Source organism: Piliocolobus tephrosceles, chromosome 15 (assembly GCF_002776525.5).
Source record: "Piliocolobus tephrosceles isolate RC106 chromosome 15, ASM277652v3, whole genome shotgun sequence".
NCBI classification, from domain to species: domain Eukaryota; kingdom Metazoa; phylum Chordata; class Mammalia; order Primates; family Cercopithecidae; genus Piliocolobus; species Piliocolobus tephrosceles.
The window spans coordinates 28,260,496-28,284,912 of NC_045448.1; the positions used below are offsets into that span (position 1 = coordinate 28,260,496).

The 24,417-nt window shown below is 42.9% G+C and overlaps 1 protein-coding gene across 4 annotated transcripts in view; it reads left to right on the forward strand.

Moving 5' to 3' along the window:
• BABAM2 (BRISC and BRCA1 A complex member 2) overlaps positions 1 to 24,417 on the forward strand; it is a 454,732-nt gene that overhangs the window by 412,465 nt on the left and 17,850 nt on the right. For all 4 annotated transcript variants that reach the window (XM_023217257.2, XM_023217259.2, XM_023217258.1 and 1 more), the window contains exon 11: positions 1,852 to 2,005. In XM_023217257.2, coding sequence (XP_023073025.1) covers positions 1,852 to 2,005 — 154 coding nt within the window. The remainder of the gene's footprint in view (positions 1 to 1,851; positions 2,006 to 24,417) is intronic.

The window sequence follows — 24,417 nt, forward strand, 5'->3', positions numbered from 1 at the left end:
GTCAAGTGCACTCAGAGGTCTAAGAGGCACTCCCAACTGGATGGTTTTTTGATTCTTGGGAGTTTTTTGGCTTCTGCTTAAAAGTCTGCTGTGGACCTAAGTTTTCCTTCAAGAAATCATATTGAGTGCTGAGAGTACCTAGTCCAAGTTGATGGTCACCCCAGACTAGAATAGTGATAGATGTATAATTATCTAGTATGTATATTTATTTATTTTTAAGATAGAGTCTCACTCTGTCACCCAGGCTGGAGTGCAGTGGCGTGATCTCAGCTCATGGCGACATCCGCCTCCCGAATTCAAGTGATCCTCCTGCCTCAGCCTCCCAAATAGCTGGGATTGTAGGTGCCTGCCAACACATCCGGCTACTTTTTGTATTTTTAGTAGAGATGGGGTTTCACCCTATTGGCCAGGCTGGTCTTGAACTCCTGACCTCAAGTAATCCACCCACCTCCGCCTCCCAAAGTGCTGGGATTATAGGCGTGAGCCACTGTGCCCGGCCTAATTATCTGGTATGTATTTTTAAATATATCTTCCTCATGTAGCTAAAAAGATGAACCTTATACATCCTTCACAATGACAACTTTAGCTTCCTAAATTGTGACATAGTGAATGAGTTGTAAGCAGGTTAGGCCAGTGTCCTTTGGAGCAGGAGAAGGCAATGTGGGGCATAGTAGGAGCCCAGTGTTTGAATCATGGGGCTAGATTTTAGTCTTGCCCCTGCCTGGCTGTGACATGAGCAAGTTAATAAACCTCTTAGAGTCTCAGGTTTGCTCACCTGTTAAATGCAAATGTTGAAGATAATATCTCTGTCATGGAGTTCTAAGTTACAAATTAGATAAAGTGTATAAAGAAGGTACCCTATAAATCTAGAAAATTCTATACTTGTTTTTCTTATTATTCTTATGCTGTTCCTCTTCTTTGTCCTAGAAGTGGATAACATTCACACACATGTACATTATATACCTTTAAGAATGTGTTATTGAAACAGTCTGTGTTTTTAATGATGATTTGCCTCAACTAATAACAAGTCAGTTTACTTTTAAAAATTGAGTCAACCCCAAAATGAAAAGATAAAGCATATAACACGTGTTAACAGCAAGGATTGGAATTAGCCTGTACTATCACAGCAGACATATTTAGTGCTCAGAGTAGTCCCTTATACTTTCCATTAAGGAATTCCCACTGATTTGGGAGATATAAATATATGTGGGAATGCATATGGAAAAAATTGAAACTGCTGAGTATCAAAATTCACTGCTTGATTGGAAGTAGAGTGATAACTTCATTTTTCCTGGTAGTCTGGTTGCCATATCCTATCAAGTAGAAAGATTATCACCTGCGCTCTTTACCCCTTCTCCAAATGCATTCTTGAAAAACAGCCTGTGTCCCGCTTCCTCCATCAAATTATAGATGTGGAAGACATTGCCCAACCCTTGAAGAGTTTATACTATAATAGACACTTAAAACAGATAGAGAACTCTGCAATGGAGTATTGATCCAGGGAAGTGCTAGACAGGAATGTCAGATGGTTGCAGGTGACCAGGCATCCTTCCCTAAGCTTCTGTGACCATTTCAAAGCATTTTTACAGCACCTACATGTCATGCCTTCTATTGGTGACATTTTCACCCGTGTGTGATCTATCTCTCTGTATTATAAACTCCTCAAAGATGGAGAAGTCACCTTGTACTTATTTCTTGGTCCCTCTCTATACACCACACGTTTCATCCAAGCCTCAAACAGTATTAGTGGTTCAAATAGTTTTGTACCTAACATTCGGATTTAGTTTTAAAAAAAAAATCATAAGATGTGTTTATGCTCTAACTTTCTTTTTCTTTCTTCTGTCTTCGCAGTTGACCTGCCTCTGTTTTTCCCTCGAGACCAGCCAACTCTCACATTTCAGTCCGTCTATCACTTTACCAACAGCGGACAGCTTTACTCCCAGGCCCAAAAAAATTATCCGTACAGCCCCAGATGGGATGGAAATGAAATGGCCAAAAGAGCAAAGTAAGTGAATCTGTCGTTATTTCCTACAGATAAGAGCATTTTGTTTATCTAGTCCAGGGGTTGGCAAGCCACCGCCTGCAGGCTAGATCCTGCCTTGTGCATATTTTTGTAAATAAAGCTTTATAGAAACACAGCAACACCCATTTCTTTACTTATTATCTATGGCTGTTTTAATGCTACAATGGCAGAGTGAGTAGTTGCAACAGAGATTGGATGGCCTAGAAAACCAAAAATATTTACTGTTTGGCCCTTGGTAGCTTCATCAGGAAGAAGCTGATCTACATCTGAAAGTGTTTCCTTTTTCTGCTGTTTCTCTTGGTCTCTAAAATTAGCCATGACAGCTTTTTTTTTTTTTTTTTTTTTCATGGAATGTAGCATTTATCAGAAAATGACCTCTCTATTTAGATTGGAGGATAAATACTAAACAGGAATTCGACTTGTGGGTAAATGGCATCAATGATGAAAATGTTCGCAGCTACTTTTTTAAAAAATGGAAAATTTCAGATGGCAGTAAACAAACAGAATTTTTGCTTAGTAGTCAACACCTGGAGCCAGTAGCTACTCTTTGGTATGGAAATGAATCTCCCTGAATTCTATACCTCGTTGTGTCTCTGCAGTGTATATACCACAGCCGTTGCCCGAAGTAGGACCTGTGTATTTCTTGGTCAAATAAACAGCTACACAAATAGCTTAGGGCTATTAGAATAGATATGGAAGTAGGATTTCATAGAGGTTGAAGTTAGCTAAAGTTTGGAGTTTAGAGATACAACTATTGCTCATGAACCTCTCAGTGTGGAAGGCCTCACTTCAGTCATACAGAATAGGTAAATACAGAAATATGCTGATTGTTTTTTATATTTAAGACTTTGGTGTCTGGAACATCAGTCTTCATAAACCATGGCCTCCTAGACTGAAGAAGCAGTGGATCAAAATCACAGTTTCCAAAAATAAAGCATAGAGTGGCATGTGGTTATAACTTTATCGCTTGGAACAGTCATATGCTTCACACCTGTGATCCCAGCTGAAGGATGATCAGATCCAAAGTATCACACAAATATAGACTGTCTATTAAGCATCCTCTTCATTTGCTCATCCAGTATTTATTAAGCATCTACCATGTTACAAGCATTGTGCTCCATGCTAGGAATATAATGATAAACAAATTAGAAACTGTCCCTGTCTTCCTTTATCATACAAACTTCTGACAGTTTCTTTTTTTTTTTTTTTTTTTTTTTAGACGGAGTCTCGCTCTGTCGCCCAGGCTGGGGTGGAGTGGCCGGATCTCAGCTCACTGCAAGCGCCGCCTCCCGGGTTTATGCCCTTCTCTCGCCTCAGCCTCCCAAGTAGCCGGGGACTACAGGCGCCCGCCACCTCGCCCGGCTAGTTTTTTGCATTTTTTTAGTAGAGACGGGGTTTCACCGTGTTGGCCAGGATGGTCTCGATCTCCTGACCTCGTGATCTGCCCGTCTCAGCCTCCCAAAGTGCTGGGATTACAGGCTTGAGCCACTGCGCCCGGCCTACTTCTGACAGTTTCAAAGTACCTACTAACAAAACCTGGACCTCCAGATCTGGAATGCTTTTGGTTAGCCATGACTAATCAAGAACTTAGTAGGACTTCTTGTTCTTGCCTCCTCCTCCCAGAGAGACCCCATTCCCTTCCGTGGGGCCTCCTGACCTCACCTATATTTTTCTGTAGTACAAGACCTTCACTTATAGCGGGCTTGAGAACTTTTCATTTTATTATTATTATTATTTTTTTTTTGAGACAGAATCTTGCTCTGTTGCCCAGGCTGGAGTACAGCTGAGGAGTCTTGGCTCACTGCAACCTCCACTTCCCAGGTTCAAGCAATTCTCCTGCCTCAGCCTCCTGAGTAGCTGGGACTACAGGCCCGTGACACCATGCCCAACTAATTTTTGTATTTTTAGTGGAGATGGGGTTTTGCCATGTTGGCCAGGCTGGTCTCGAACTCCTGACCTCAGGTGATCTGCCCGCCTCAGCCTCCCAAAGTGCTAGGATTACAGGTGTGAACCACCGCGCCCAGCCTGAGACTCTTAAATAATGAGTGTCTTCTTGTAGAAACCCAGACTGCCTCAGATTTATACGCAGAATCCAGAGTTGTTATCTGAAACTTCAATTGCCTTCTTCTTTCCCTTTATTTTCTCTTTTTATCTATGGCACCCAAGTCTGAAATCCCATTAAGGACAAAAAACAAGCATATGCAAATGTAACAAGTAACAGTGATTAAGACTTACATATCTTGAAATACAATGGAAAAAAGGAATTATAAAGTATGTTTTATGCTTGAAGTACTGGTATCATTTAATTTTCTGGGCTTTCCCTGTGTATACGTAGGATCTGCCCTTAGAAGATGGGCACTGTTTGTGGTATGTGCTGTGGAGTCTGAACCAGATGTGTCTTTGTGGTTTCCATGGCAAAGATATCTTAGTATGTGTGTATGTGTGTGTGTGTGTGCATGTGTTTTTCCTAAGTAGACATTTTAGCAAGTATGGATTGAATCTTTAAGAAGTTGCAGACCACAAGCCCATGATTTCAGTATAGGAATATCGTAAGTGAAGCCTGTTTATCTCAACAGATCTGTTCAGAGTTTCAAGAGACATTTGCTTTATGTTAACAGCAGTCTAAAGAAAATATCTGAAGTAATGTTTAAAAAATCTGCTTTCTACTGTAGCGAAGATGCATCCATTTTAAATGTAATACAAGAGAAAGCCAGCAGCTCGTGCTAGCAAGAAGAAATAGTTAAAAGTTTCCATTCTTCAGCTGAACTGAGTAACTTCCCTGGGCTATGTCAGAAAGCCAGATAAACACCATGAAAGCACTGTCCTGCAGTATAGTCTTGAGATTGGTGGAGAAGGTTGAAGACAAAGGGTGGAAAAAGAGGAGGGTCAACTGTAGCATTCCTTCCACACCCTGTTTCTTTGTCCTGTGAAAATACTGTATGTACACAGTGTGTAAAAGGCTATAATTCACTTGGGGAGCTCTGCCCATGACATAAACACTCTCATGGTTTATGAATAGCAGTGGAGCCTTTTGAGTGGAATCAGCTGTTTATTCCCTCCTGTAGAGCAAAACTCTAAACAATGTAACCTCAGAAAGGACACTTCCTGGCACTGACCAGGGCCTTTCCTACCACATGTGCTTCTTTTTTCTTTCTCATGGCTGTCCAGCAGATTCTGTCCCTCACAAGTGAAACACCATTTACAGGGTGAGCACAGGCTTTGGGGTCATGCATGCCCCAGTTGCTATTGCACAGTCTAATCCTGCAAGCTCTGTGGTCTTGGGCAGAGCTCTTAACCTCTCTGAACCTCATTCCTAAAACGGGACTGTACTCCCTGTTGGATGAACTTGCTATGAAAGGCCAGCAAGTTAACACGTGGAAGACCATGGGTTTTAGCTTCTGCTGTGTAACTCAGTGCCTTTGCTCACGCCTTTCCTGCCCCCCTCTTTCTGCCCCCTGAAATAGACACATATCCAACCTCCCATGTGGGTTTTCCCATCCTCTCTACTTTGCCGGCAGCTCTCTCCCCTCCTCCCAGTCTCCTTTGACTCTAATCACATACTGCTTTGGAATCTCTTTGGTATTTTCTTTTAGTTCTGCACATCTTCATATATGTTTTGTTTCCTTAACCAAACCATGAGTACTTTGAAGGAAATGGCTTTGCATATGTATCTTTTTTAAAAATTACAGTATAATTTACATACAATGGAGTGGACAGGTTTTAAGCATATCTTTTGAAAAGTTTTGACAAAGTTACCTTATAACCTCTTTCCAAATAGTCTCTTCACTCTCAAGGCAACTATTGTTCTGTATCACCATGTCTTATTTTTTCCTTTTAGATACTTCTAAATGAAATAATACAGATCAATGAAATTTATATTCATTTCATTCAACATAATTGTTTAAGATTTATCTGTTATGGTGGCTGGGCGCGGTAGCTCACGTCTCTAATCCCAGCACTTTGGGGGGACTGAAGCGGACAGATTGCCTGAGGTAGGAAGTTTGAGAACAATCTGGCCAACATGGCAAAACCCCATCTCTACTAAAAATACAAAAATTAGCTGGGCATGGTGGCACACACCTATAATCCCAGCTACTCCGGAGGCTGAAGCAGGAGAATCTGTTGAACCCAGGAGGCGGAGGTTGCAGTGAGCCGAGATCGCGCCACTGCACTCCAACCTGGGTGACAGAGTGAGACTCTGTCTCAAAAAAAAAAAAAAAAAATATATATATATATATATATATATATATTTATTTATTTATCTATCTGTTATGGCATTTCTTTTTTACTGCTGAGTAATAGTCCATTATATGAATATAGCCTAATGTATTCATCCATTCACCCATGTGTAGATATTTGTGTTGTTTCCAGGTTGGGGATTTTATTAATAGAGCTGCTATGACCAAGCCTTTTTATAGACATATGTTTTCCTTTCTTCAGGTAAATACCTGGGAGTGGGAGTACATATGTGATTAACTTTATAAGAAGGTGACAAGCTTTTTTAAAGTGGTATCAGTTTACCCTCCCATCAGCAATATGCCAGGGTTCCAGTCGCTTCACATTCTCACCAACACTTCGTATTGTCAGTCTTTTTAAATTGAACCATTCTAGAGAGGATAAGTAATATCTCATATTTTTAATTTACATTTCCTGGTGATGAATGATGTTGAGCATCTTGGCATGTGCTTATTGGTTTATCTTCTTTCATGAAATATCTGTTCAAATCTTACCTATTTTTAATTTGGTTGTTAGTCGTTTTATTAATGAGTTGTATATACGAGTTTCTTTATATATTTGTCAGATATATTTATTATGAGTATCGTCTCTCAATCTGTGACTTGCCATTTCATTTTATTTTTCCTTTTTTTAAGAGAGACAAGGTTTCACTATGTCGTCCAGGCTGGTCTTGAACCCTGGGCTCAAGTGATCCTTGATCCTCCCGCCATGGCCTCCCAAAGTCTTGGGATTACAAGCGTGAGCCACTATTCCTGGCCCATTTCATTTGCTTAAGAGTGTCTTTTGATGAGCAAGAAATCTTCATCTTTTTAATGAAATCTGTTTTTTTTTGTTAATGCTCTTTGTGTACTCAAAATTATTAGCCTACTAGAAGATCATGAAGAAATTCTCCTGTGTTGTCTTCTGGAAGCTTTTGTTTTGGCACATAGGCCTGTGATCCATCTCAGATTAGTTTTTGTATGTGATATGAGGTAGATGCCAAGGTTAAGTTTTTGTTCATATGTATCCAGATATTACAACACCATTTGTTGAAAATATTTTTATTTCCCTATTGAATTACCTTTACATCTTTGTCAAAAGGCAACTGACCACATGTGAGTGGATCTATTTCTGGATACTCTATTCTGTTCCATTGATAGGTTTGTATACCAATATTTCTTGAAATCAGGAAAGGTATCCAAGCTTGTTCTTTTTAAAGATTGTTTTGGCTTTTCTAGGTCCTTTGCATTTTCATATATCTTTTAGAATCAGCTTGCCAATTCTCACCTCTCCCCACCCCACCACCCCCCATAAAAGCCTGCTGATCAACAAGGGAAGAATTGACATTTTTATAATACTGAATCTTTTATAATACTGAATCAATGAACATGGTTTTAGTTTCTCAGAAATTTTTAAAATATTTCAATGTAGAAGTCTTGAAATATTTTTACATGTTTTCCCTTTTTTTTGAGACAGAGTCTTGCTCTGTTGCCCAGGCTGGAGTACCGTGGCACAATCTTGGCTCACTGCAAACTCTGCCTCCCAGATTCAAGAGATTCTTGTGCCTCAGCCTCCCGAGTACCCAGGACTACAGACATGTGCCACCACGCCCAGCTAATTTTTGTATTTTTATATTTTATTTTTTTGAGACAGAGTTTCGCTCTTGTCACCCAGGCTGCAGTGCAATGGCACGATCTTGGCCCACCACAACCTCTAACTCCCAGGTTCAAGCAATTGTCCTGCCTCAGCCTCCCTAGTAGCTGGGATTTCAGGCGCCCACCACCACGCCCGTCTAGTTTTTGTATTTTTAGTAGAGATGGGGTTTCACCATGTTGGCCAGGCTGGTTTCAAACTCCTGGCCTCAAGCGATCCACCTGCCTCGGCCTCCCGAAGTGCCGGCATTACAGGCACGAGCCACTGCGCTCCACCTGTTTTTGCTTTTATTGTAAATTATATTAAAATATAAATATAAAATATTTATAAATATATAAAAATACAAACATAAAATCAAAAACTATTTTCTAGTTGTTTGTTGCTGGTATATAGGAATACAAATGATTTTTCTATATTGACATGGCATCCTGTGACATTGCTAAATTCACTTATTACTACTAAAGTCTAATAGTTTTTTTATAGATTTCTTATCATTTCTTTTTTTTTTTTGGAGACGGAGTCTCACTCTGTCACCTAGTCTGGAGTGCAGTGGCGTGATCTTGGCCCACTGCAACCTCCGCCTCCCAGGTTCTAGCAATTCTCCTGCCTCAGCCTCCTGAGTGGCTGGGACTACAGGCACACGCTGCCACACCAGGCTAATTTTTTGTATTTTTTTTTTAGTAGAGACGGAGTTTTACCATGTTGCTCAGGCTGGTGTCAAACTCTGAGCTCTGGCAATCCACCTGCCTTGACCTCCCAAAGTGCTAGGATTACAGGCATGAGCCACCACACCCAGCCTATAATTTCTTACATAAATAGTCACCCCTTATGCTAACAGCTTTACTTCTCTCTTTCCAATCTTTACGTTTTTCTATTTCTTTTTCCACCTACTTGCACTGAATAGGATCTCCAGTACAATTTTTTACATAAGTGATAAGAGCAGAATCTAGCTGTATGTTTCTCTATTAAGGTTGATGTTGAGGTTTTACATATATGTCTTTATCAGATTAAAGAAATTCTTGTGTTACTACTTTGCTAAGAGGTTTTTTTTTTTTATCGTGAATGGGTGTTGAATTCTATAGATTGCTTTTGCTGCATGTTTTGACATTGACATAATCGTGTGCTTTTTCTTTATTCTGTTAGTGTGAATTACATTTAGTTTTTGCTTGTTGAACCAACCTTGCATTCCAAAGATAAACCCTTCTCAGTCACGATTTTATCCTTTTTTATATTATTAAATTTGATTTGCTAAAATTTTAAGATTTTTACATCTACATTTATGAATAATATTGGTCTAAAATTTCTTTTCTCGTGTTTGTCCTTGTCAGGTCTTTGGTATCAGTACTATGGTGGCTTCATTAAATAAACTGGAAAGTATTCCTTCTTCCCTTGTTTTCTGAAAGAGTTTGTGCAGATTTAGTATTATTTCTTTCCAAATGTTTGGTAGGGTTTCCTTTGTGCGAAAAATACTTAGTGTCTTTACTAAATGTAGGGATATTCAGATTGTTGTATTTCTTCTTGTGTTCGTTTTAGCAAGCTAGGTTTTTAAATAAGAAATTGATCCATCATGTCTAAGTTGTCAAAGTGATTGGCAGTACACCGTTTCTAATGTCTTCCTTTTCAAGTTTCTTAGAGTAGAAGCTTAGGTCACTGATTTTAATCCTTTTTATTTTTTTAATATAAAATTACTCTCTACGGATTGCTTAAGCTGCATTCCACAAAGTTTTGTGTGTTGTTTTTCATTATTATTTTATTAGAAATATTTTCTGATTTCCCTTGTGATTTCTTCTTGAACCATGGGTTATTTATAATTGTGCTTCTTGAATTTCAAGTGTTTAGAAAGATTTTTCTAAATATCTTATTGTTATTGATTTATAATTTAATTTGATTTTGGTCAGAGATCATAACCTGTATGATTTCAAGCCTTTGGAATTTGTTGAGAATTGTTTTGTAGACCAGCACGTGGTCTATCTTGATAAATATTCCATGTAAACTTGAAAAGAATGTGTGTCCTGCAGTTTTGGGGTATAGTGTTCTATATATACATTAACTAAGTTAAATTACTTGTTAGTGTTATTCAAATCTTTTAGCTCTTTACTGGTTTTTTTATGTCTATTATATCAGTTATTAAAATGAGGTATTAACATTTTCACCTGTGGGGTTTTGGATTTGTCTGTTTCTCCCCTTAGTTCTGCTAATTTTTGCTTTTTATATCTTAAAGGTTTATTTTTAGATACATATTTAGAATTGTTAGGTCTTCTTAATAAATTGGTCCTTCTATCATTATGAGATGACTCTTTATTTCTGGCATTATTCTTTGACTTGAAATCTGCTTCATTTGATATTAAAATTGTTACACCAGCTTTCTTCTGTGTATTTTTTGCATGGTATATATTTTTTTCATCCTTTCTTTATCCTATCTGTGTCTTTATATTTGAAGAAAACCTTTTGTAGACCTTGGGATTTTTTAATCTAGTCTTAACATGTCTACCTTTTAATTGGTGTATTTCTTTTTTTTTTTGACATGGAGTCTCGCTCTGTCGCCCAGACTGGAGTGCAGTGGCGTGACCTTGGCTCAACACAACCTCCACTCATGGCAACCTCCGCCTCCTGGGTTCAAGCAATTCCCTTGCCTCAGCCTCCTGATTAGCTGGGATTACAGGCTCACGCCACTATCACCTGGCTAATTTTTGTGTTTTTAGTAGAGACAGGGTTTCACCATGTTGGCCAGGCTGGTCTCGAACTCCTGACCTCGTGATCCACCTGCCTTGACCCTCCAAAGTGCTGGGATTAGATGCATGAGCCACCGTGCCCGGCCTTTTTTTTTTTTTTGAGACAGAGTCTTATTCTGTCACCCAGGCCAGAGTGCAGTGACGTGATCTTGGCTCACTGCAACCTCCACCTCCCGGGTTCAAGTGATTCTGCTGCCTCAGCCTCCCAAGTAGCTGGGACTATAGGCACACGCCACCACACCTGGCTATTTTTTGTATTTTTAGTAGAGACGGGGTTTTGCCATATTGGCCAGGCTGGTCTCAAACTCCTGACCTCAAGTGATCCACCGACCTTGGCCTCCCAAAATGCTGGGCTTACAGGCATGAGCCACCGCACCTGGCCTTAACTGGAGTATTTTGTTTATTTATACATGTAATATAAATAATAATCTTACTGTGTTTAAGCCCTACAGTCTTGCTATTCGTATTTTCGGTTTGGGGGGGGTTTTATTCCACTGTTCTTTTCTTCCTGTATTCTTTCAGTTTATTCAAGTATTTTTTTAGTTTACCATTTTCTCTTCTGTTGGTGTGTTAGCTATATTTCCTTGTGTATTTTAGTCATTTATACACTAAAAATACACCCTTATCACAGCCTGCCATGAATTAATATTATAATGCTTCCTGTATAAACAGTGTAGTCATCTGTATACCTTCTATTTACCTTTGTGCTATCATATTCACACACTTTCAGTCTTCGTATTTTATGAATTCCACAATACGTTGTTATTACTTTGGCTTTTAATAGTCAACTACCTTTTAAAGAATTCAAGAAAAAAAATTACATTCCATCTTATTCTGTAGTTTTTCAATAAATGTAATAAAGAATCATTTCCTCCAAAAAAAAAAAACCTATTTAAAATGACTTCCTCCAAAAAAGCCATCAAAGTGATTATATCCAACTTAAAGGCAGAGGATGTTGAAATTGGCAGTCATCAAGAAAAGAAAACGATACCTACATGACATCCAGGTGCCTCTATCTGCCCTGTGGACTTCTTTCACAGTGGCCCTCACACACTTTTATGGGATCATCAACTGCAGCCCTTCAAGGGTTGTAATGCAGAAATTCTTAGTACGCCTCATACAGATTACAAAAACTGAGGCTCAGAGTGATTAATTGACTTGCCCAAGGGCACACAGCTGGCTTCTAGAGGAGTGAGAGTTCAACATAGGTCCTCATTTTCACATGATGGCACCAAAAGTGAAAAAAGAAGTTCTTGCCCTCCCAAAGCTGAATCCAAAGCAAACACTTTGAAGGCCAGGAAGGCAGTGCTTAAAGATGTCCACAGCCACAAAAAGAAGATCCGATCCACGCATGACCCACCTTCCGGTGGCCCAAGACAGTGTGGCTCTGGAGGCAGCTGAAATATCCTTGGAAAAGCACTCCCAGGAGAAGCAAGCTTGAGCAGTAATTCATCATCAGGTTCCCCAAGCACTGAGTCAGCCGTGAAGAAGACAGAAGACAACAACACAACTTGGGTCCATTGTGGATGTCAAAACCCACAAGCACCAGATCAAACAGGCTGTGAAGAAGCTCAGTGACACTGATGTGGCCAAAGCCAACACCCTGATCAGGCCTGATGGAGAGAACAAGGCATATTGGGATCATCTAAACTGAATCCAGCTAGTTAATTCTAAATATATATCTTTTTACCATTTAAAACAAAAACAAAAACATAGGTCCTCTGACCTGCACATCCACACCCAGGCAGACAGAAACAGTTCCATACTCTTTTTACCATGTGTCTGAGGCTCTCTCCTCATACAGAGGGGAAATGCATGAGGCAATGAAGAGCACTGACCATAAAGTCAAGACATAGCTGGGTTTAAACCTGTCTCTGCCACTCACAGACTCTGTGACTTTGGGCAAATTCCTAATTTCCCTGAGTCTTTGTTTCCTTGTCTATAAAATGGTGAAGCCTACTTCAGAGGGTTATGATGGGTATCACCTGGGGTGTATGATTTTCTGTGTTGCTAATTTAAAAATTATCATAAATTAACTCTTTTAAAACACCCCTAATTATTAATCTCACAGTTTCTGTGGGTTAGGAGTCCCGCACAAGACGCCTGGGTTCTCGGTTCAGGGTTTTAGGCAACTAAAATCAAGGCTTTGTCTGGGGCTGCGATCTCACCCCTGAAGCTTACGCTTCTCCTTCAGGCTCTTTCAGTATGTTGGCAGAGTTCAGTTCCTTGTGGTTGTAGGACTGAGGCCCCTGTTACCTTGCCACCGTCAACTGGAGACCACCCTCAGCAACTAGAGGCTGCGTGCGTCCTCTGCCATGTGGTCCCCTCCATTTTCAAGCCAGTAGTGGTGCATCAGATCCCTCTTATATTTTGAATATCTGCCTTCATGTCTCTTCTGCTAGTCACAGATTTAAGGGCTACCCATCTTAAAGTCATCTGTGCCATGTAACAAAACCTGTTTACCAGAATGAAATCCATCATATTCACAATCCTGGGGATTACAAAGAGGATGGAGAATCTTGGGGGTCATGTTAGAATTCTGCCTACTACATGGGATAATGTCAGTGAATTGTCCAGCCTAAGGTCTAGTATATGGTAAGAATTTGATCATTTTTAGCTATCAGCAGCAACATCCCTAGAGAAAAATGGAGATTTTTAAATTAAAAACAGAGTCAATATTGATACCATCATATGTACCCCAGTAAACAGTCCCTTAACCTCGGTGACTTGGCTAGTTCCCAAAGTTTAAGGTCACCCCATTAATGGACTGTCATCCCCTGTGGTTGTATCGTCTTGGTACCAGCACAACCAGCTGAAAAGTGGAAAAATTCCAATTCCATCCTTGCTTAGTCTACGTAAAACCAAACATTACTTTTAAAAAATTTAAAAAGGCTCAGACCTGTAATCCCAACACTTTGGGAGGCTGAGGTGGGCAGATCAGGAGGTCAGGAGATTGAGACCATCCTGGCTAACACAGTGAAACTCCATCTCTACTAAAAATACAAAAAAATTAGCCAGGCGTGGCGCGGGCGCCTGTAGTCCCAGCTACTCTGGACTGGGTTCCCGCATGAGCAAGCTCACCAGTCCCTCCTGGGCCTTTTCCTCATGGGGTTTAGAAGTAGAGCTGTGAAGAGAAAAGCAAATCATCTAAATAACATGGAATTATTGGATCCTTGAACTCTCAAAGAGAATCCCTTTGAAAAGTATCTTAAAGGGGTTTGGTTTGTTTTTCCTTACAGAAGAGAGAGCAACAGAGATGGGGAGGAATCAAGCTCTGCCTGACATCCAGGCATCCTCTCCAAATTGCGTAGGTCAGTGAGAACGTGTTATTTATTAGAACCTGACATCTGTTGCAGTGAAATGATAAGCTCCATTAAAAAGCCTGGCCATCAATTACTGCTAATACAGCCCTCATCCCAGAGGAAGCCACTCACCATCCTCTCAGCCTGTGCAGACCAGGCTGCACCAGGCACGGAGTGTTTACAGCCCAGCTGAGCCTCCTGGCTCCCCTGGGGGAGGGGCAGCAGGTAAATCCCTTCTGCAGGTCCCCTCAGGCCATCTCTTCCTAGGCCCTCCATCTGTATTCCTTTGGTTCCCCTGGAAGCTTCTCTGAGAGCTGTTTTAAAGACTGCACTCCCTGTTCATCCTGCTTTCTCAGTGGAAAACAGTTAGGGCTTTTGTTCTGGCTTCAGGCACACGAGCCAGAAGAAGCTACGCTGAACTCCGTTTATCAGGATAGTCACACAGAAAGAGTAACTGGGCTGGGCGTGGTCGCTCACGCCTGTAATCCCAGTACTTTGGGAGTCCAAGGCAGGTGGATCACCTTAGGTCAGGAATTCAAGACCAGCCTGGGCTACATGGTGAAACCCTGTCTCTACTAAAAATACAAAAATTAGCCAGGCATGATGGTGGACGCCTGTAATCCCAGCTACTCAGGAGACTGAGGCAGGAGAATCACTTGAACCGCGGAGGCAGAGCTTGCAGTGAGCCAAGATCATGCCACTGCACTTCTGCCAGGGTGACAGAGCAAGACCCTGTCTCAAAAATAAAAAATTAAAAAAAAAAAAAAAAAAGAGCAACTGGAAAGTCAGCACATCTTTGTCGGGAAAATTAACTTAGTTGTGCCCTTTCAGGAACAATTGAGTGTTCAGGCTTGGGTTCCAATTACCCCGCCAGCCACTGGGGAAGTGTTTGGGATCACCAAGGACAGCGACTTCCTTGCTTGTGAGTTAGGGTCATGTATTCTCTTTCCTGGAAAAATAGACAGATGCCCTATAGAGTCAGAAAGGAAAGGGTAGAGGAGCTGGTTTGGGATTTTTTTTCTAATAAATCATAGTAGGAACATATGCTATTAATGGAATCAGAGTTCCTTTTGAACAGTTGGGGGAAGAAACATACAGTAAGTCAAGAAAAAGCAAAGGATAATGGCCTGGGAGTCAAGTGACCTGAGTCTCATCTAGGGACCATTATTAATTTCCTGTGCGATCATGGGAAAGACACGTCACCTTTTTGGATTTCAGTACCCTCCTCTGAAAGTACTGGGCTAGTACCCACCTGGTAATCACTAAGCTCTAATATATTTCTGGAATTTTAAGTGAAAATTGTTTAAGGTAGCTGAACATACTTTTTTATTCACGTTGAGAAACTTCCATCTCTGTTGCCAGAGGTCAGACACAAATTGAAAACATTACTAAATGGAATTAAGTACATCATGTACGTGATACTTTTTTGTACAGCTCGTATCTGATATTTATAGAACACTTCAGTTGCAGAACGTGCACACATATGCCCTGAACACACACCCAGTAAAATAATTCTAGATGCAATGCATTTTCAGATGTCAAGTTAAAACAGCTTCTTGGGAATTAGGCTTGACTGTTCAGATGTGTGTGTTAGTTTCTGACAGGTGCCGCCAGGGCTGCTCAGGGCTGTCATGTGTGTTGTGGAGTCCAGCCAAGGCAGGAGGGCCAAGCCGCTTGTTTCTCTCACTTCTCATTAAGGCATGAATTCTAGAAAAAAGGGAAGCATCAACGAACAGTCAGGATTGTCCATTGTGTGCATATCATAATGACAAGCAGAGGCCTTGCTTCTGCAGAAACAAGATTCTGTCTTGTCTTTTGTCAGATCATTCAGAACAAGGGCCACCTGTGAAAATGAACTAGATTCATGCCTTATTAAAGTAGAGGATTTACAGAGGTGAGCAAAAATAGGAGGCAGGTACCATCCAGCTCACTATATACAGAATATGTACAAAGCACTGGAGTCTACCACACACACGTACACACACATATTTTGAAGAGCCCCAACTCAAAGCCTACTGATTGATTTCTGGAATGGTCTATCACTCTTGGAGATTCCATTCTGACAATGAGGCTATCCATGGCATTAACTACTCAGAAGACTGAGTACAACTCAGAATTGCAAAGCAGGAAGTTATATAGTTCTTCTAAAAATCAAAACCAAAATTTAGAAAACTCACTGGGGCAGTTACCTCTACTCCACTGTCCTGCAAAATCCACAACCAACAGCAGAGATAAGTTGGGTGACTAAGCAGGAAAGCACCCTAGGAAGCTAAGTGTGACAGTGGGGGCCAGCCACAGAATATGGAACGTGGAAGGAACCTTCGAGATCATGTTGTGCGGCCAGATCTAAATATGATAAGCGTTAACCATTGTGACAGACATTCAATGAGAAAATCGATATAGACCTTTAAGCAGGGCGATTGGCCTAGAGTTGACTTTCAGTTCATCATTTTCATTTCCTAGAAAAATTTGTGCAAGGCATACAGTACCAAGATTAGAACCTTATGCCCCTGATTACTGGTCCAAAGCCCAGCCCAAGCCACCTCTGACCTCCTACCTTTCCCCTCTTTCCTGCTCCCTTGCTCACAGGAGCAGCACAGAGCTGTCAAGGGCAGGAGTTTAGCCTGCACCATGTACCCATCCACCTACCATGGAGTGGCCTGACATGGGCACCTTCTTCCTAGTGGCTCATCCAGGAGGCTGAAGGCCTCTGTGTCCATGGGGAAAAGCCAGGGTGTTTGTGAGCAGCAATAGCTCTGCTGAGAGTCTAAAAACCAAGTACTTTTAAGAGAAGGCAACATGCTCCTGTGGCCAAACTTATTACTAGCGTCTATGGGCAAAAGAGAAGAAGGAGTATTGTAATGGAACACGCCAAAGGAAAGACATCACTTTACTGCTGCCTCCAAAGCAGCAGGGAGGCTGCACATTGAGAAGAGGACAGAAAATTCCAGTGACTCCTATTTTCCCAGACAGACAGAACCCCTGGCACTTAGTCATGCCTAATGGAAAATCTATGCCAAGAAAGCAGAAGTGGGGTGGGGGTGAGCTAGGGTAGTCTGTAATCCAAAGTCACTTCTGAGGAAAAAAAGTAGTTTGTCTCCTTGTGTGCCATGGCTGGGCAGGGCCTTGGCCCTCGGAAAAACAGGCTTTACAGCAGCCGTGATTGTGAGAATTGGGCAGAACAGTGGTTTCCTCAGGTTGATCCAGAAGCAGCTAGTAAGCCTACAGTCTGTGTGTAGCTGCAGTTAAGTTACTGCGCAGTCTCTTCAGCAAACGTGTAAGAGCTCACTATATACAGAATATGTACAAAGCACTGAAGACTAACACACACACACACACATGTTGAAGAGCACCAGCTCAAAGCCTGCTGATTGATTTCTGGAATGGTCCATCACTGCTGGAGATTGCATTCTGACAGTGAGGCTGTCCTTGGCATTAACTACTCAGTAGACTGAGTACAGTCCGAATGGCAAAGCGGGAAGCTATGTAGTTCTTCTAACAATCAAAATCAAAATGTAGAAAACCCCAATTTTGCATTATTGATCATTTGGGGGACTGGATAAGCCTTAAACTGTCATTATTCCAGGTATCCAGAAAAGTGAGCATTACAGGAACATGCATATAAAGGCAAGACCACATATTTTCTCAAAATAAACGATGGGATACCCAATCTCTCCTGATCACCTTATAGACAATAATAATTTTAAAATGTATTGAATAATTACAGTACACCAGCATAGCTCTAAGTGCTTTATGTTTTTTAATTTCTGTAATTCTTGTAACAACCCTATGAGCTAGGTCCTGCTATTACACCTGTTTCACAGAGTATGAAGTTGAGGCCTTGCAAAAGGAAGTGACGTGTTCAAGGTCACAGAGTAACTTAGTATAGGAACTGAGCATATACCTTGGCTTTCCCAGCTTTTAGGTTGGTTTCATACTATACCACGTCTTTTCCTCAGATTAATGGTCTGAGTTATCCCAAATTTACCAGGCAGCTAAGCTCAGCTCTCTGTTTAGAACTGCAGGGTTTAGGCTGTTTGCCTCGGTTGACACTCAGGTTTGGCATGCCCCAGTGTGGATTTGTAGTGGCTAACATTTAATTAGATTTTGCCCAGATCACTAGCCTAGATCACTTTTCCCATTCATTCATTCATTCATTCAGCAAATGTTTATTGAATTCAAAGTAGGTGTTAGATACGATGTTAAGTGATATGTAAGATACAGTCCCTGCTTTCAGTGAACTAGAGGAGGGATGAGAATTGCACATAGATTCTTCTCTTTAAGGTGGTAATGTGCAGGGAAAGAGCACTAGAGTCAAGGAGAAGAGGTTATGTCTGTTTCCTGAGACCTAGGAAGCTGAAATTGGAGGCTGGGTAGGATTTGATGTGCAGAGAGGGGAGGACACTCCTCCAGAGGAAACAGAGTTCACAAAGTCCCAGAAGATGGGAAGCATGGGGGTTTCGGGAGGTATGCCAGTGTCTGCTGAAGACAAGAGCAGTAGATAAGGCAGGAAAGAAAAGAGAAGAGAAAAGAAGGAAGGGAGGGAGGGAAAAGAAAGGAAAGAGAGAGAAGGAGAGAGAGAAAGAAAAAGAAAGAAAAAAAGGAAAGGAAGGAAGGAAGGAAAGAGGAAGGAAGGGAGGAATGAGAGGAGAGGGGAGGGGGGAGGGACAGGAGAGGGGAGGGGAGGGGGAGGGACAGGAGAGGGGACGGGAGAGGAGATATGCAGGGTACAGAGAACATGCCCTCTGGAATCAGACCGGCTGGAATTCAAGTCCTTGTTCAACCACTTTCTAGTAGGGTGGGTTGGTGGGTTGGTTGGTTGGTTGGTTTTTAAATCTCTGTGGGCCTTGACTTTCTCACAGAGGATTGTGTTAAATGCTGAAATGATTGTAAAATGCCTGGCATATTGTTGGTGTTCACCATGCTAAAACGTTTTATCTTTTTTTCTGTAGGCAATAAGGTATTTCTTTGTGTGTGTGGTGGTGTTGTGTTTTGTTGTTTGTTTGTTTGTTTCTTTTTAGAGACAGGGTCTCACTGTGTTGCCAGGCTGGAGTACAGTGGTGCAATCATAGCTCACTGCAGACTTGAACTCCTGGGCTCAAGCGATCCTCCCACCTCAGCCTCCCAAGTAACCAGGGTTGCAGGTCCATACAACAGCACTGGGCTAATTTGTTTTTTTTTTTTTTAGAGATGGAGTCTCACTATGTTGCCCAGGCTGGTCTTTAACTCCCGGGCTCAATCAATCCTCCCATGTCGACCTCACAAAGTGCAGGGATTACAGGCATAAGCAACCTCACCCAGCCAGGTTTTTTGTAAGTTTACAGATTGCATATTGGTATAATGATCTGCTGTGGTGTGGATATGTAAATCATAATAGATCCTTCTTGGCCTTGGAAATATTAATAAACACAGTTAAAAACTAAGGGTCACACTCATGGAACACTGTAAAGGAATATTTGGCTTGGGTTCTTTCACCCCTTCTTTGCCACCTCAATGCCCAGGGCTTTTAGAGATCCCACTCTGGATCTTCAGTTAGAATTGCCAGATTTAGCAATTAAAAATGCAACATGTCCAGTTACACTTAAATTTCAAATAAACAACAAATAATTCAGCATGAGTATGCCCCATGCAGTATTTAGGACATACGTATACTAAAAAGTCGTTTATCTGACATTCAGATTTAACTAGGCATCTTGTATTGAGGGGCAGGTCAGGAATCTGCTGGAACAAACCTGTTCCCCATATTTGGGGAAGGAGGCTCACCTGCCTGCTAGCCTTGTCTCTCAGGTGATAAAGGCTCCACGCAACAGACTTTGAGCAGGGCCTTCCAATCACTTCCTAAGCAGAGACATCAAATCTGATGGGTCCCACTGTGCATGTTTTGGAGTGGGAGTGGGGGTGGGAATGGGGGTGGGAGTGGGGGTGGGGGTGGGAATGGGGGTGGGGGTGGGGGTGAAGCAAGGAAGAATGTCTTGCCTCAGCCTTCACATATCCTCAGCCCCCTCTGTCTGGGCAAGAACATGCATCAGCCTTTCCCTCCTCCAACTTAAAGGCTTTATGGGGGATTGTCTTTGCTTTCTTCAGAACATTCCCACAGACAATCGGTAGAATGAAGACAGCCTTTGTGGTCTGAGAACGTGTCTCATAGAATACGAGCACATCTCAGGGCAGAGCATCCTCTTCCGGTTTCTTCCAGGAACATCGCTCACAGCGGGAACTTGAGTTGTCCCTTGTGGGGAGATACGTGTGTGAGTGACTTGACACAGCCATCCACACGTGATGGTAATGACTCAGTGCGCTGTGCCCTGGCAATCTGAGGATCATGATACCGGAGCTAGAAAGATAATCCAGCTGCTTCACTTTAGAAATGAAACAAGGGAGAATTCTGCCCAAGGTCACAGATTTTGAGTCTGAACTCAGATCGAGGTGTCTGTCTACTACTTTGGGCTCTCCAGTAATAGCTCAGGGGATCGGAGAATTCTCAGCACCCTTGTTGGTTGATTTGTGGTTATTTTCACTGAATATACCCGACGAGTATCCCCCAGACCCCCGCTTGGCTGCGTGTCCTCCGGCACTGCCATGCTCAGCTTTGTGCTCTGACCCTCGTCTCCTAAAAGCGAGCAGGACCACTGCTGCTAGGAGCCAGTGGCACTTTCTCTACCAGCCTACTCATGGCTGTCCCCATTAGTGCCTCCTCACTGCTTTCTTTGCCCCACCCTGACCAAGCATCCTGCAGTTGAGATGGAAAAATCCAATTCAGAGCAGATAGCTTTTCACCTCGGTTTCAGGGGAATAATTCATCCACGTAACATGAGGTAAAAATTAAAACAAAGCAGGGCGTAGGTTCAAGCAGAATAGCACCCTTGGGCTTAAGAGTGACTTTGACCTATTCCTCCCAGACTAGAAAAATTATCTGGCTGCCAGAGAGTTCTTAGAGGAATCACTTTGTTCAATGGTGTCACTGGCAAGGTGGTATTAACCTTAAGACCAGCTTTATCTGAACACTGAAGGCAAACCTGACTGTGCAGGCAGGGCCAGCCCACATGGAAGCCCAGGGCAGCGATCATGGGATCTTCCACTCTTTTTATTTTCTTATTCTTGCCACAACCTGTCATGAGACCAAGAAAACTTGTTTTGAAAATGCTTGACAGCCAAAACAACCTGTTCTCAGCCCTGGATGAGAGGGCTTGTCCTCTCTGACCACTTACGTACTGTTAGAGGTTTGACTAGCTGCTGACTGGAAAACATGAATTTGCTGTTTTCTTCTCATATTGTTCACAGACAAGTGCCAGTGACTTTCCAGTTCCTGTTTCCCAGCCTTTTCTTCACCAGAGACATTTTAAGATTGTGCCTGAGTCTAACTGATGGATGAGCAGTAGTAGCAGCATACACTTAGAGGCTGTAACCGATGGTTAGATGTCTGCAGGCTGAGCTGGATATGTAGGTTGTCTTTCCAGTCCCATTTGATTTTAACCTGTAGATTTAATCTGTGGATAGATTTTAACTTGTGGTTTTCCACCTGCTTTTTGGTCCTCTCTGGTGAAGTTGGACATGTTAGTCAATCTCTCGTTATCCAAGCAGCCATTTTGGCCTCTGCCTTGGTGGCTCTGAGGCTGGCAGTAGTATCTCTGTTCCTCCCACCAAGCCTTGAAAGTCAGGTCTTGGTCTTGGGTGGCCCTCCAAATGGCCCTGTGACTGTGAAGGAGTGACCTCATCTCTTTTCCTCTGTACGAGGAAAGGCTGGACTAGATAATGGATGGGCAAACAAGAGCCTGAGGGCAAAGCTAGCCAACTGCCTGGTTTTATAAATAAAGTTTTATTGCAACACAGCCACACCCATTGATTTACATATCATCTCTGGCTGTTATCACTCCAAGGCCAGAGTTGAATTGTTATAATAGAATACAGGTATGGCCTGCGAAGCTGCAAATATTGATCATCTGGTCCTTTACAGGAAGAGTTTGCTGATCCCTGAGCTAGATGAGCTCTAGGGCTTTCAAATCCAGCATTCTATGGCTCTTGAACTTGAGGCAATTCTTGACTAGGAAGAGGTCCTGGAATAGGGGCTAACTGGAAAGGGCCTCTTTCCATCCTGTAGTAGTTAGCAAAACAAAGCATGCTTTCAGATTGTTGAACTTTACAAGGGGCGGGGCTTATTTTGCTGTATTTTTACAGAGTTTATTTTGCTGTGTGTCTGTATTTGTTTATTGGTCTAATGGCTCTGCTATGCATGGTGTCCACCAGTTTTGCAGAAAAGATATCCCAGCTGTGTAGGTCTGACTGTATTCAGTGGCATGGTTTGAGGTGGGACACCCATTTGTACTTGCCTGGAAGAGAATGCTGATTCTTCTGCTTGATAAACACGGCAGGAAAGGGAGCCAAATGCTGTCCTGGAGAACCTGTAGGGCTGCCCAAACTCCACCTCGCCCCGGGCTGTCTGGGTATGCCTTCATTTCTGAGCCTAAGCAATGGGATGGAAAAGATTAACTGTAAGCGGTGGGGTAGTGCAGTAGGCTGTGGCCAGGAGAACAAGAATGGGTTCTGAAGATGCCTTTTCAAATGCAAATTAGGAAGGAAGAAATCTTCACTTTCTTCCCCCAAAATCATCCAAACAAGGTTCTACTTTATAGAATTTGCACCCAGTGAAGTTCCCCATACCCATGTTAGTGCACCAGATATGTGATAGGGAACCCCACACACAGAACTGACGGGTCTTCTCAGGGTCACCTTGGCCAATAAGAACCTTTGTGCAAACTAAGGAAAGGCTCCCACTTTGGGTTGGTGGAGTTAGCTTTAGGTGAAGAAGAAGCTGCCCCTCTGAGCCTCCGTCCCTGGGTGAGCACACAGCTTAGCATCAGAGCACAGGCTCAATTTCAGCCCCCACTTGCTCTCTTGGCCTGATGCCTCTGTGCGGGGCAGAAGCTGCACTTCCAAAAATGCACAGCCCCCTGCGCCCCTTGTACCTGGCATGTTAGAAGTCTGAGGGGTCCCCTCAGGGGCCTAGCTGGGCAACAGCAAGTTAACTCTGCTTGGCCTTGGTCTTTGAGGACACAGCGGACTAGGCTAGCCACCAGCACACCTCTTCATCCCTGTGCCCTTCAGCAGCACTGCAAGGCAAGTGTGGCTGGAGTCAGGGCTGACGGATTGGTGCCCCATGCTGGGAGCAGAGAGTTGGTCCTCTGGCCGCAGATGCCATAGGCCGTGCTGTAGGCCAGGTGCTTACGCAGGAGAACCCAAGGCCTGGCTCCTCCTGCCGGCTTCAGCTCAGCTCCAGGAGTGCGCATGATTTTCCACACGGTTCAACCTCAAAGGCAATACACTTGCAGCACAGGGAAATGTGCTCAGAGGTCCAGAGTAGACAGGCTCGCGGTGGGGGAACTGACCTCCCTTCCGAGGCACTGGGTTCCCCGCTGCGCAGTGTGCACAGTGACGGCATTCCTCGGGACACCCACCCTTGGCAGGGAGTGTTGTCAGAATGGCTTGGAGAAGACTGTGATGAACTCTGGGTGCTGCAGCATTGTGGTCAGATCCGATTTCCACCGCTCAATTCATGCTGGAAATTGTATTTGGGCCAGCCATATGGTCAAACTTTGAAAGACTCCTGTCCTACCCTTTTAATTCTGCATCCATCAGCGGTTCCCAGCAGCTCAGAGGCTAGAGGAGTGGGAAGAAAGAGCCAGTGAGCTGACAGCAGCCCAGGACCAATATCTGCTTCCTGTCCCATTACTTGGTTTTAAGAGCCTACTGGGAACAAGAAGGAATGCAGTTTGTCCCTGTTGTGAGCCCCTGACATGTGCAGGGCACCCTGCTAAGGAACAGTTAGAGTCCGGCGCCCATAGCACTTCTTCTCTGTGACCTAGAAGGATGTGATGGGAAGGTAAAGGACAGTCCCTGCATATCAGTGCAGTCACGCACACTGAGAAGGGCAGTGGGAGCCCAGTGAAGTCAACCTGGAAGCATCTGTGCACATCAGGGCAGGACCGGAGCCCAGGGCCTGAGAGAAAGAAACTTGACTGCTGGCAAATGTCTCCAATTTCAGAAACTTACTACTCCACGTCACCGGGCCCATGGTGATGTCTTCACATTTAGCTGCAGCCTGCTGTGGCCAGGCATAGGTTAGCAGCGTCACTCAGCGGGGTGCCTTCTAGTGGAACCCGGGTGCGCCCAGAGCCGTGCCCTTCCTCCTCAGCCTTAGCCCTCAGTAGCTGCAGAAGGCAGGAACACCCTCCAGGGCTAGCAGTGTGCTGTCTTCAGAACACAGGCTTGCAGCTTCCAAGTCCTGTTCTGCCTTTATCATGTGCCTGGCCTTGGGCAAGTTACTCCTCTCCAAGCCTGTTCCTTCATGTATATAGGGGGAGTAGAATAATGGGATCGATTTCATACACATGATTGTTGCTTGGATTAAAATGAGATTATTTTGAAAGCACACTATAAACTATCAAATAGCAAATATCAAGTTAGTTAATTCACTTTGCATACATACCTATCGATA